Here is a 15151-nt window from a genome sequence, read left to right on the forward strand (position 1 = left end):
GTAGAAAACAGCTCGCTACAGTTTGAAGTGGTGCATTTTGATTTAAGTGGGTTGCCAATGTAAGTGTCACGCTTTATTTGACAATCACTCTTTGTTAATGACATTAAATAGGACTCTTTCAATTCAGAGCCTGGAGTTTTCCCCTGATGAGGCTAATATCCATATCACGCTGAAATCAATAGAAAAGGGGGGCAAACGTTTAGGGTTCTACATTGTGACATCATTAATAAAAATGATCCTACTACAATGTTAAACATTCTACATTGTGACATCATTAATTAAAATACTCCTACTACAATGTTAAACATTCTACATTGTGACATCATTAATTAAAATACTCCTACTACAATGTTAAACATTCTACATTGTGACATCATTAATTAAAATACTCCTACTACAATGTTAAACATTCTACATTGTGACATCATTAATTAATAATATCACATTCTACATTGTGACATTATTTCATTTAAAAAAACTACTTCATGTATGAATTTTCTGATGTTTAATCAGAGATCTTTTACCAGAGTATCTCTTGTCACATTGATCACAGCTATGACACTTCTCTCCTGTGTGTGTTCTCTGGTGTATAGTCAGCTGGCTAGATGTAGTAAAACTCTTCCCACATTGATAACAGCTATTCGTTTTCTCTCCAGTGTGAATTCTCTGGTGTACTTTTAGTGAATCTAATCTTGAGTAACTCTTTCCACAGTTAGAGCAGTGGTGAGGTTTCTTCCCTCTGGGTCTCTGCTGGTGTTTGAGCCGTTCTGATGAGGACAGACTCTTCTCTGCCTCGTCAGCTTCATGATGTTGTTGAGGCTCCCCAGAGGATCCACGATAGTCACGTCTCTCTCCTGTGTGAACAACAAAGTCAGACAGATGGTTAAAGACCCACAACAGTAGAAATCTACAGTTTATTTGAGCTAAAAGGTGATGCCCAGGATGTTGAACAACAACTTACAACTCCAATGAATGTTTCAATGCGTTTATAAACTTATTTGAAAATAGAATAATAAAATAATATGATCAAGTGAGCAACAACAGCCATAGTCTGTCTTGTTTTTTAAATATTAGTAGTAAAGTGGATGTGTGCCAGATGACTCTTGGTCACCAATATAGGCCCCTCCAATATAGGCCCCTCCAATATAGGCCCCTCCAATATAGGCCCCTCCAACATAGGCCCCTCCAACATAGGCCCCTCCAACATAGGCCCCTCCACAATAGGCCCCTCCAATATAGGCCCCTCCAACATAGGCCCCTCCAACATAGGCCCCTCCAACATAGGCCCCTCCACAATAGGCCCCTCCAATATAGGCCCCTCCAATATAGGCCCCTCCAATATAGGCCCCTCCAATATAGGCCCCTCCAACATAGGCCCCTCCAACATAGGCCCCTCCAATATAGGCCCCTCCAATATAGGCCCCTCCAATATAGGCCCCTCCAATATAGGCCCCTCCAATATAGGCCCCTCCAACATAGGCCCCTCCAATATAGGCCCCTCCAACATAGGCCCCTCCAATATAGGCCCCTCCAATATAGGCCCCTCCAACATAGGCCCCTCCAATATAGGCCCCTCTAATATAGGCCCCTCCAATATAGACCCCTCCAATATAGGCCCCTCCAACATAGGCCCCTCCAACATAGGCCCCTCCAATATAGGCCCCTCCAACATAGGCCCCTCCAATATAGGCCCCTCCAATATAGGCCCCTCCAACATAGGCCCCTCCAACATAGGCCCCTTTCTTGTGATTACAAAAATTGCAGCATTAAGATCTGCGTTGCAATTCACTAATTCACCATAGGGGGAAATCTCAGGGGAGTTCTCATAGGCTGCCAGCAAAAAAATAGCCTCCATTTACAGGTTGAATATGAGTCCATTTCACACTACTTTTGAATTACAATTGTAAGGTTAATTTGAAAGTCCTGCTTAGTGTAATGTTTGTGTCATCGTCGCAAATCAATTGCTTTATAATTAAAAAGCACTTGCTCTTTGGCTAGCTTTGCTACCAGCCTGAGTCAATGAGCGTTATAGCATTCAAGCTAACAACCGCTACATCCAAAATACATATTTTGCCTCTATCACAACTTCAAAAGGCACTTGCACATCTGAGCTGATCTTTTGTTTCAACGGAGAAAATAATAATAAACTCCCACACTGCTCTTTATTAAGCTTTTTACGTATCGGCCTCGGTGGAAAAACATGAGAGAAAATAAGAAACATTAGAAAGATACTGAGCAGCTCATAGACAGAAGCTACATGGCAGACCAATCCGAACTCATTTCTCGGCATGTCCAGCCCATCAATTATCTCAGCCAATCGTGGCTAGAGGAGGGAAGGTTCATGTCTTTTTCCGTTGGCTAAAACAACTAGGCTCGTAGTTTAACAATTGTATTGGTATTTACAGATGGCATACCAGTTTGTTATTAAGGCACATGAACGTACACATGTCCCCCCCCCCAAAAAAAAAAATTGTTCAAAGGCCTCTCCTGTGACTCAATGCTGAGCATGACCTCCGTGTTGCTCTGTCATAACCGGAGTCCGGAATAGACAAGCTTGTTGAAAACTTCAACCTGTGTGTGGTTTGATCAGTTTATTCCAGTTCAGAATAATACGAATAGTTATTGTATTTTAACAGAAACAGTTCCTACATAGACTTTTTTTTTTCCAACAATACTTTCCACAGTAAGATGTACGGTCGGCCTGATCATTTTTCATCTGTTACTGTTACTTAGGGTTGCACTATCAAAAACTAAGCCCGTGTGTGTGTGTGTGTGTGTGTGTTCTGTTCTACATCTGTGTGATGTGATCAATCAGTTTATTCCAGTTCAGAATGGAAATGATTTATTGTATTTGTACAGCAACAGGTCCAACCTAGACAGATATGTAAGAGGTTTTTAAAGAATAAACATGATTAGTCTTTTTATGGGTATTTCATTTCATTGTTATATGTTTTTGTTTATATTACATTTGTTTTAGGCATAAGGGCAATGAAATCAACCAATATTTTACACATAGTTGCATATTTTAATCAACTTGGGTCCCAGGAAAACACAGATTTTTTTTTAAATTTGGGTCCCAGGTTGAAAAAGGGTTTAAGAACCCCTGGTGTAAAAAAGGGTGGGCACAGTCAGACAGGATGGACTTCCCACTGTCATGACCAACTGGTACAAACACTTCTTTAACCGTACGGCCCTTTGAACACCGGGAAGAGGAGGACGTAGGCTAGTCTGATCTGGAACTGCTATCATTGTCCTTGGTTGTCATGGGGATGATGATTGTGAGGTTGGCGGAGACTTTGCGGATGATGATTTTGGTTATGTTTACGTTTCGTCACCATCTAAACAAATAATAGTCGTCTTGGACTGGCCGACCAAGAGGTCAAGAGGTCAAGGCCCTGGACCGAGGTAAGGTTGCCGTCTCCCTGGGAATTCAACACCTAGGTCCATGAACTGATTTCTCACATAAATGCATACATTCATTCATTCAGGTTACAGACCATGTAACTAGGCTTAGCACCCCTTAGACAAAGCGAGTGTAACAACATCCGTGGGTTAGTTCCTGGGTTGGTAACACTTGATGGAGTTCTGGATCCATACGTGTTAAGAGACCAGATAGAACTGGGATCGGAACCGGAACCAAAAGCTCCACCCTCTCCAAGTTACAGGCCCGTCTATGGGCCAAATGTCCGAAATTGTAAATATGCGGAAATCATAGCCCTGGAACTAAAATGGGAGCAGTGGAAAGGCTTCACACCTAAATGTTTTATTTCATGTGATTTCTGGTGCTTAACTGGTTATAACTCTTTCCACATTGAGAAAATTAGTAAGGCTTTTGTCCTGTGTGTGTCCTCTCATGTTTTTTCTGGTTCCCTAACCCCCTAAAACTCTTGCCACAGTGGGAGCATTGGTAGGGCTTCTCTCCTGTGTGTATTCTCTTATGCTCTTTTAGGCTCACAAACACAGTAAAACTCTTTCCACACTGGGAACATTGGAAAGGCTTTTCTCCTGAGTGTGTCCTCTCATGAGCTTTTAGGTTACCTAACTGGGTAAAACCCTTTCCACACTGGGAACATTGGAAAGGCTTCTCTCCTGTGTGTATTCTCTCATGTTGCTTTAAGGTTCCTAACCACCTAAAACTCCTTCCACAGTGGGAACAGGGGTACGGCTTATCTCCAGAATGTATTCTCTCATGTTTCTTCAGGTTCCCTAAATGGGTAAAATTCTTTCCACACAGGGAGCAGTGGAAAGGCTTTTCTCCGGTGTGTTTCGTCTTATGCTCTTTAAGGTTTCGTGACGTGGTAAAAGCCTTTCCACACTGAGAGCAATGGTGTGGTTTCTCCCCTGTGTGTGTCCTTTCATGTTCCTTCAGGTTCTCTAACTGAGTAAAATTCTTTCCACAATAGGAACACTGGTAAGGCTTCACTCCAGAGTGTATTCTCTCATGCTTTTTCAGATTCCCTAACCGGTTAAAACTCTTTCCACACTGGGAGCAGTGGTGAGGCTTCTTTCCTGTGTGTATTATTGTATGTTCTTTCAGGTTCCCTAACCGGTTAAAACCCTTTCCACACTGGGAGCATTGGAAGGGCATTTCTCCTGTGTGTGTCCTCTCATGCTTTTTTAAATCCTGTGAACATGAAAATATTTTTTCACACTGAAAGCATTGAAAAGGCTTTTCTCCTTTGTGTGTCCTCTCATGCTGTTTTAGGTTCTGTAACTTGGTAAAATGCTTTCCACACTGGGAGCAGTGGTGTCGTCTGGCTGGATTTGGCGTCTCTGGGTCTGGTTCCCCTGAGGGACTCTTCCTGTTGTGAGAGTGTGGTCTTTCTCCTGTCAAAGACAACAGATTATTTAGTTAAATACTAAACAGAGACCTGAATGAAACCTCCACATGATAAAACTGTCTTCCTATGAGGTTTAATCCAGACTAGATCCCCCCCCCCCCCCAATAACCTGAGGTCAGGTTTCAGAAAATGCCCATAATTTTCAAAAACACTTATGAGGAGGCAGTTGTATGGAACCATCACACCTCATCACTTTAATACATAGGCGATTCCACACCATCGTAAAAGTGAAAAAATTGTTTTGGTATCTCAGATTGGCAATTCTCACATGTAAACTTAATTCATTACAATGAAGGGTACTTTAGAAATATATATTTATAATAATACGTTTTTATTTATAATCTTATTTTATCTTAATATTTAGTCTTTAAATTAATCTAATCTATACATTTATGAGAATTAAAGGTGTATTTTGGGAATATAGAAATACTCCATATAGAAATACTCCATATAGAAATACTCCATACTCTATATATAAATTATCCATATAGAAATACTCCATATAGAAATACTCCATACTCTATATATAAATTATCCATATAGAAATACTCCATATAGAAATACTCCATACTCTATATATAAATTATCCATATAGAAATACTCCATATAGAAATACTCCATATTCCATATAGAAATACTCCATATAGAAATGCCCCATATAGAAATGCCCCATATAGAATATTCCATATAGAAATACTTCATATAGAAATGCCCCATATAGAATACTCCATATAGAAATACTCCATATAGAAATACTCCATATTCCATATAGAAATACTCCATATAGAAATACTCCATATAGAAATACTCCATATAGAAACTACATACTCCATATAGAAATACTCCATATAGAAACTACATACTCCATATAGAAATACTCCATATAGAAATGCCCCATATAGAAATATTCCATATAGAAATGCCCCATATAGAATATTCCATATAGAAATACTCCATATAGAAATACTCCATATTCCATATAGAAATACTCCATATAGAAATACTCCATATAGAAACTCCATATTCCATATAGAAATACTCCATATAGAAATACTCCATATAGAAATGCCCCATATAGAATATTCCATATAGAAATACTCCATATAGAAATACTCCATATTCCATATAGAAATACTCCATAGATCTCCATCCAGAGATCCAGAACAGTCAGCTGAGAGAATCCCAGGAGCTCAGCCAGAGAGCTAAGCTGAGATATACAACACAGGTCCCATCCAACAGAACGACATCCAGAGATCCAGAACAGTCAGCTGAGAGAATCCCAGGAGCTCAGCCAGAGAGCTAAGCTGAGATATACTACAACACACAGGGCCTGTAAACCCTGCAGCATCCGAACTTAATCAGACACCTCCTGAACATCATCTGGAATCGAGTGAATCATTTAGTTGGATTCGTTTAGTTGGATTCGTTGAGTTGGATTCGTTTAGTTGGATTCGTTTTGTTGGATTCGTTTAGTTGGATTCATTTTCATATTATCACACCGATCTCGACAAACCATTTCTGTATGGACCTGGATTTGTGCACTGGGGGGCATGTTCATGATGAAACAGGAAAGGGCCTTCCCATAACTGTTGCCACAAAGATGAAAGCACAGAATCTCCTAGATAAGATAAGGGGCCTAGACCGAACCATGAAAAACAGCCCGAGACCATTATTCCTCCTCCACCAAACTTTACAGTTGGCACTATGCATTGGGGCAGGTAACGTTCTCCTGGAATCCGCCAAACCCAGAATCTTCCGTCGGACTTCCAGATGGTGTAGCGTGATTCATCACTCCAGAGAAGGCGTTTCCACTGCCCCAGAGTCCAATGGCGACGAGCTTTACACCACTCCAGCCGACGCTTGGCATTAAGCATGGTGATCTTAGGCTTGTGTGTGGCTTCTCAGCCATGGAAACCCATTTCATGAAGCTTCCAGAGGCAGTTTGGAACTCGGTAGTGAGTGTTGCAACCAAGGACAGACGATTTTAACACGCTAAGCACTTCAGCACTTGGCGGTCCCGTTCTGTGTGCTTGCATAACCTACCACTTTGCGGCTAAGCCGTTGTTGATCCTACACGTTTCCACTTCACAATAACAAAACTTACAGTTGACCGGGGCAGCTCTAGCAGGGCAGAAATTTGACAAACTGACTTGTTGGAAAGGTGGCTTCCAATGGCTGAGCCACGTTGAAAGTCAAGTCCTGAACTCTTCAGTAAGGCCATTATTCCCTCTTCCAGTCTGTTGTCCTCACATGCTTCAAGATGGCCACCATTGTTCCTGTACCCAAGAAAGCCAAGGTAACTGAACTAAATGACAATCGCCCCGTAGCACTCACTTCTGTCATCATGAAGTGCTTTGAGAGACTAGTCAAGGAGCATATCACCTCCACCTTACCTGACACCCTACCTGACACCCTACCTGACACTCTACCTGACACCCTAGACCATAGAGTCCATAGACGATGCAATCGCCATCACACTGCCCTATCCCATCTAGACCAGAGGAATACCTATGTACGAATGCTGTTCATTGACTACAGCTCAGCATTCAACACCATAGTACCCTCCAAACTCATCATTAAGCTCGAGTCCCTGGGTCTTGACCCCGTCCTCTGCAACTGGGTCCTGGACTTCCTGACGGGCCACCCCCAGGTGGTGAAGGTAGGAAACAACATCTCCACTCCGCTGATCATCAACACTGGGTGCGTTCCCAGCCCCCTCATGTACTCCCTTGTTCACCCACGACTGAGTGGCCATGCACGCCTCCAACTCAATCATCAAGTTTGCAGACGACACAACAGTGGTAGGCTTGATGACCAACAATGACGAGACTGCCTACAGTAGAGGTTGACCGATTAATCGTAATGGCCGATTAATTAGGGCCGATTTCAAGTTTTCATAACAATCAGAAATCGGTATTTTTGGAGACCGATTTGGCTGTTTTTTTTTTACACCTTTATTTAACTAGGCAAGTCAGTTAAGAACACATTCTTATTTTCAATGACGGCCTAGGAACGGTGGGTTAACTGCCTTGTTCAGGGGCAGAACGACAGATGCTTCCCTTGTCAGCTCGGGGATTCAATCTTGCAACCTTACGGTTAACTAGTCCAATGCTCTAACCACCTGCCTCACATTGCACTCCACGAAGAGCCTGTCTGTTACGTGAATGCAGTAAGAAGCCAAGGTAAGCTGCTAGCTAGCATTAAACTTATCTTATAAAAAACAATCAATCAATCAATCATAATCACTAGTTAACTACACATGGTTGATGATATTACTAGTTTATCTAGCGTGACCTGATATAATCGATGCAGTGCGCATTCGCAAAAAAGTACTGTCTTTGCTCCAACGTGTACCTAACCATAAACATCAAGGGTCAGGGTATATGCAATAGTTTGGGCTGCCTGGCTCGTTGCGAACTGTGTGAAGACTATTTCTTCCTAACAAAGACAGCCAACTTCGCCAAACCGGGGATAATTTAACAAAAGCGCAAGTCAATATTAACCAGGTGAAATTGTGTCACTTCTCTTGCGTTCATTGCACGCAGAGTCAGGGTAGATGCAACAGTTTGGCCCGCCTGGCTCGTGGCGAACTAATTTGTCAGAATTTTACGTAACTATGACATAACATTGAAGGTTGTTACAATGTAACAGGAATAATTAGACTGAGGGATGCCCCCCGTCAGATAATACGGAACGGTTCCATATTTAACTGAAAGAATAAACGTTTTGACCATATTAATGATCTAAGGCTGGTATTTCTGTGTGTTATCATGTTATGACTAAGTCTATGATTTGATAGAGCAGTCTGCCTGAGAGATGGTAGGCACCAGCAGGCTCGTAAGCATTCAATCAAACAGCGCTTTCGTGCGTTTTTCCAGCAGCTCTTCGCAATGCTTCAAGCATTGAGCTGTTTATGACTTCAAGCCTATCAACTCCCGAGATTAGGCTGGTGTAACCGATGTGAAATGGCTAGCTATGTCACTCGCTCTGAGACTTGGAGTAGTCGTTCCCCTTGCTCTGCAAGGGCCGCGGCTTTTGTGGAGCGATGGGTAATGCCGCTTCGAGTGTGGCTGTTGTCGATGTGTTCCTGGTTCAACTGCACCGTCCACAACTACAGGGCTCTCCAGAGGGTGGTGCGGTCTACACAACGCATCACTGGGGGCAAACTACCTGCCCTCCAGGACACCTTCAACAACCGATGTCACAGGAAGGCAAAAAAAGATAATCAAGGACAACAACCACCCGAGCCACTGCCTGTTCACCCCTCTATCATCCAGAAGGCGAGATCAGGACAGGTGCATCAAAGCTGGGGCAGAGAGACTGAAAAACAGCTTCTATCACAAGGCCATCAGACTGTTAAACAGCCATCACTACCATTGAGTGGCTGCTGCCAACACACTGACTCAACTCCAGCCACTTTAATAATGGGAATTGATGGGAATTGATGTAAAATATATCACTAGCCACTTTAAACAATGCTACTTAATATAATGTTTACATACCCTACATTATTTATCTCATATGTATACGTATATACTGTACTCTATATCATCTACTGCATCTTTATGTAATACATGTATCACTAGCCACTTTAAACTAGCACAGAGAGGCGGCTGCCCTATATACAAACTTGATATCATTGGCCACTTTAATAAATGGAACACTAGTCACTTTAATAATGCCACTTTAAGAATGTTTACTGCTAACCATGTGTATGTGATCAATAACATCTGCTAACCATGGGTATGTGACCAATAACATTTGCTAACCATGTGTATGTGACCAATAACATCTGCTAATCATGTGTATGTGACCAATAACATCTGCTAACCATGTGTATGTGACCAATAACATCTGCTAACCATGTGTATGTGACCAATAACATCTGCTAACCATGGGTATGTGACCAATAACATCTGCTAACCATGTGTATGTGACCAATACAATTTGATTGGATTATAATGCCATCCTTGTAACTGTGGATCAAACATACGGCTCATAAACCTTGATATTGTAAATGATGTGAAGTGAACAATTAGGACTCACTGCTGTGTCGTTTGCTTCTATGACATTGACGCGGTATTTCTTAAAATCCTCAACATTTCATCTTTCAGACAACATCAACTCCTCTTGATTTACAGCATTCCACTCAGACAACATCAACTCCTCTTGATTTACAGCATTCCACTCAGACAACATCAACTCCTCTTGATTTACAGCATTCCACTCAAGACAACATCAACTCCTCTTGATTTACAGCATTCCACTCAAGACAACATCAACTCCTCTTGATTTACAGCATTCCACTAAAGACAACATCAACTCCTCTTGATTTACAGCATTCCACTCAAGACAACATCAACTCCTCTTGATTTACAGCATTCCACTCAGACAACATCAACTCCTCTTGATTTACAGCATTCCACTAAAGACAACATCAACGCCTCTTGATTTACAGCATTCCACTCAAGACAACATCAACTCCTCTTGATTTACAGCATTCCACTAAAGACAACATCAACGCCTCTTGATTTACAGCATTCCACTCAAGACAACATCAACTCCTCTTGATGTACAGCATTCCACTCAGACAACATCAACTCCTCTTGATTTACAGCATTCCACTCAAGACAACATCAACTCCTCTTGATTTACAGCATTCCACTCAAGACAATATCAACTCCTCTTGATTTACAGCATTCCACTCAGACAACATCAACTCCTCTTGATTTACAGCATTCCACTCAGACAACATCAACTCCTCTTGATTTACAGCATTCCACTCAAGACAACATCAACTCCTCTTGATTTACAGCATTCCACTCAAGACAACATCAACTCCTCTTGATTTACAGCATTCCACTCAGACAACCACTAATGTGCAGAAGTAGCCCCATTAGCGGGAGGGAGGGAGGGGGGCATCTTCTTGTTGCGCTCCACACTCCAGTTTATAACGGCTGTCAGTCGAAACCCACACAGCAGAGAAAGTGAGCTTTGACGTCATGTGTAGTGTGTTACTGTACAGCCACTGAGCTCTGACGTCATGTACAGTGTGTTACTGTACAGCCACTGAGCTCTGACATCATGTATAGCGTGTTACTGTACAGCCACTGAGCTCTGACGTCATGTATAGCGTGTTACTGTACATCCACTGAGCTCTGACGTCATGTATAGCGTGTTACTGTACAGCCACTGAGCTCTGACGTCATGTATAGCGTGTTACTGTACAGCCACTGAGCTCTGACGTCATGTATAGCGTGTTACTGTACAGCCACTGAGCTCTGACATGATGTATAGCGTGTCACTGTACAGCCACTGAGCTCTGACGTCATGTATAGCGTGTTACTGTACAGACACTGAGCTCTGACGTCATGTATAGCGTGTTACTGTACATACACTGAGCTCTGACGTCATGTATAGCGTGTTACTGTACAGACACTGGGCTCTGACGTCATGTATGGCGTGTTACTGTACAGCCACTGAGCTCTGACGTCATGTATAGCGTGTTACTGTACAGACACTGGGCTCTGACGTCATGTATGGCGTGTTACTGTACAGCCACTGAGCTCTGACGTCATGTATAGCGTGTTACTGTACAGACACTGGGCTCTGACGTCATGTATAGCGTGTTACTGTACAGCCACTGAGCTCTGACGTCATGTATAGCGTGTTACTGTACATCCACTGAGCTCTGACGTCATGTATAGCGTGTTACTGTACAGCCACTGAGCTCTGACGTCATGTATGGCGTGACCAAACCTGCCATTTTCAACCCATAAACTGGATGACATATGGGCTGTGAGTGATGGAAAGGGCTACATCTCTTATCCACAATAACTTTTTTAATCAAATAGATTTAAATGCCTTTAATGATTTGATGTCTTTCTATCAAATCAATGATTCACTTTTTTTTCCCAAATCAAAGGTTGTGAAAGTAGACCAGACCAGTTTAGAATATTTAGCACTGGTTCTGAGGTTTCTATGACAACCCATGAAAAAAGTTATTGCAGATCAGAGATTTAAATGCATTTTTTATGTCTTGATGTGATTCTATCAAATCAACACATCGATGCAAATCAAAGGTTGTAAAAGTAGGCATTTAATATGTGAATATATTCTAATGTTGGAAATAAAACCAACTTTACTTCGATTACTTACTGGTGTTAATCAGATCTCCTGTCTCCTCTTCTTCTTCTTTCACTGTGACAGTTATCTCTCCCTCCACTCCAAAAACGGCATCCTCCTCCTCTTTTTTTACATCACAGATATAAATATCTTTGGCAACATCCCCCTCCTCTTTCACTCCGAACTCTCCTTTGTCTTCGTTCACTCTAACGTCCATCTCTTCTTCTTTCACAGTAACAGCCTCATCCTCTACTTCTATTTTAACAGTCTCTTCTTCTTTCACTGTAACAGCCTCATCCTCTACTTCTATTTTAACAGTTTCTTCTTCTTTCACAGTAACAGCCTCGTCCTCTACTTCTATTTTAACTGCGACAGCATCCTCTTCCTTCTCCTCTTTCAACAGAGTTTCTTTCTCCGTCCATCCGACCTCCTCTTTAGTATGGGGGCAGTATCTTAGTGCGCTCATGGTCGAGGAAGTTAGCTAGCTAGTTAGCATTAGCGATTAGACTAGTGATAGGCAAATTTAACCAACCAGCTAGCGAACAACGTAAATATGAATTTAAATCGGGTAACTGGTAGACGTGTGTTTATAACATAATGGCTAATATACACCGAAACATTATAAAGACCTTGAATATTTCGGCGAGGTGGCTAACTGTTGTTGAAGTGTCCCGTCCCCGTCAACTAGATTATACGTCACGCTAGTAGTATCGCGAGAAAAGCGAACATCGTCAACTGCTGACTAGAGTGGGTAACGCAGTTACGGAACTTATTTTATTTTCAGACAAAAAGTTTATTATAGAAGTCAATATTATATGGAAACGTACAAAGAGAAGCATGTTTTGATTCATTAGTGCAGATTTTTATTGGGTGAGAATTTAAATACTAGACTACTGCACATCTGCATTTAAGATAATTTCATATTAATTTGCCAAAACATATATTATAATTAACAAATATGTCCATACTGCTCCTACATGGTGTAACAATACATCATGTAGATGTAGATGTATATAATGAACAGACTAGGCTGCTCCTACATGGTGTAACAATACATCATGTAGATGTACACTACCAGTCAAATAGTTGACACACCTGCTCATTCCAGGGTTTTTCTTTCTTTCGACTCTTTTCTACATTGTATAATAGTGAAGACATCAAAACAATAAAATAACACATATGGAAACATGTAGTAACCAAAAAAAAGTGTTAAACCAATCAAAATATATTTTATATTTGAGATTCTTCAAAGTAGCCACCCACTTTGCCTTGATGACAGCTTTGACAGCTTTGATGACATTGGGGTTTTACAGACGTGGTTCATACGATGAACCCAAAGACTAATGAATACTTGCTATGTCCTCATTGGGGTTTTACAGACGTGTTTCATACGTCTTATTTATACGCTTGGGTAATATTTATGAGATGTATATTGTTATATTTGGTAGCACTTATTTGTTTTTCCCTTTGCCTCCAACCCCTTTCGATGTGTGGAACGGATGTGGGAGGGGCCAGGTCTACATAATGGTGCACATTTTTTTTTTTTAATCACAAAAGCTCTGACGAAGGCCGTGAGGCCGATACGTAAAAGCTTATTAAATATAAGTGATACTATCAAGAGCAGTGATACTATCAAGAGCAGTGATACTATCAGGAGCAGTGATACTATCAAGAGCAGTGATACTATCAAGAGCAGTGATACTATCAAGAGCAGTGATACTATCAAGAGCAGTGATACTATCAGGAGCAGTGATACTATCAAGAGCAGTGATATTATCAAGAGCAGTGATACTATCAAGAGCAGTGATACTATCCAGAGCAGTGATACTATCAAGAGCAGTGATACTATCAAGAGCAGTGATACTATCCAGAGCAGTGACACTATCAAGAGCAGTGATACTATCAAGAGCAGTGATACTATCAAGAGCAGTGATACTATCAAGATCAGTGATACTATCCAGAGCAGTGATACTATCAGGAGCAGTGATACTATCAAGAGCAGTGATACTATCCAGAGCAGTGATACTATCAAGAGCAGTGATACTATCAAGAGCAGTGATACTATCCAGAGCAGTGACACTATCAAGAGCAGTGATACTATCAAGAGCAGTGATGCTATCAAGAGCAGTGATACTATCAAGAACAGTGATACTATCAAGAGCAGTGTGCGGTTCGCTTTTTCCTTCTTCGTGTTCAACTGTTGCCCTGCAAATTAGATTACTCAGATGTGTGAGTGCCTTTTGAATTTAATATATGTGGACACATCTTCAAATTAGTAGATTTGTTTATTTCAGCCACACCCATTGTTGACAGGTGTATAAAAATCAAGCACACAGCCTTGCAATCTCCATAGACAAACATTGGCCTTACTGAAGAGCTCAGTGACTTTCAATGTGGCACCGTCATAGGATGCCACCTTTCTATCAAGTCAGTTCATCAAATTTCTGCCCCGGTCAACCGTAAGTGCTGTTATTGTGAAGTGGAAACTTATTGTAGCAACAATGCCTCAGTAGTAGTAGGGGAGTACTGAAGCACGTAAAAATCCTCTGTCCTCGCTTGCAACACTCACTACCGAGTTCCGAACTGCCTCCGGGAAGCAACGTCAACAAGAACTGTTCATCGGGAGCTTCATGAAATGGATTTCCATGGATGAGTAGTCGCACACAAACCTAAAATCACCATGTGCAATGCCAATGGTCGGCTGGAGTGGTGTAAAGCTCACCGCCATTAGACTCTGGATCAGTGGAAACACATTCTCTGGAGTGATGATTCACGCTTCACCATCTGGCAGTCCGACGGATGAGTCTGGGTTTGGTGGATGCCAGGAGAATGCTACCTGTCCCAATGCATGGAGCCAAAGTTTGGTGGAGGAGGAATAATGGTGTGGGATTGTTTTTCATGGTTCGGGTTATGCCCCTTAGTTCCAATAAAGGGAAATCTTAATGCTACAGCATACTTTTTATTTTATTTTACCTTTATTTAACTAGGCAAGTCAGATAAGAACAAATTCTTATTTTCAATGAACTGCCTGTTCAGGGGCAGAACGACAGATTTGTACCTTGTCAGCTCAGGGATTTGAACTTGCAACCTTTCGGTTACTAGTCCAACACTCTAACCACTAGGCTACACTGCCAATGACTTTCTAGATGATTCTATGCTTCCATCGTTGTGGCAACAGTTATGGG

The 15151-nt window shown here is 41.6% G+C and overlaps 1 protein-coding gene across 2 annotated transcripts; it reads right to left on the reverse strand.

Annotated features, from left to right (window-relative positions):
- Positions 1-366: 366 nt before the first annotated feature.
- On the reverse strand, positions 367-12694 carry LOC110513077 (zinc finger protein 568-like). 2 transcript variants are annotated; one of them, XM_036948714.1, is made up of 2 exons: positions 12000-12694; positions 367-854 (listed from the first exon to the last, which is right to left on the reverse strand). In XM_036948714.1, exons 1-2 carry the CDS (start codon positions 12430-12432, stop codon positions 484-486), a joined length of 804 nt encoding a protein of 267 aa, XP_036804609.1. In that variant the 5' UTR covers positions 12433-12694; the 3' UTR covers positions 367-483. The 2 variants fall into 2 exon arrangements, with proteins under 2 accessions (XP_036804609.1, XP_036804608.1); XM_036948713.1 differs by lacking the exon at positions 367-854 and adding an exon at positions 1979-4827.
- Positions 12695-15151: the final 2457 nt, after the last annotated feature.

Source organism: Oncorhynchus mykiss, chromosome 17 (genome assembly GCF_013265735.2).
Source record: "Oncorhynchus mykiss isolate Arlee chromosome 17, USDA_OmykA_1.1, whole genome shotgun sequence".
Lineage (NCBI taxonomy): Eukaryota > Metazoa > Chordata > Actinopteri > Salmoniformes > Salmonidae > Oncorhynchus > Oncorhynchus mykiss.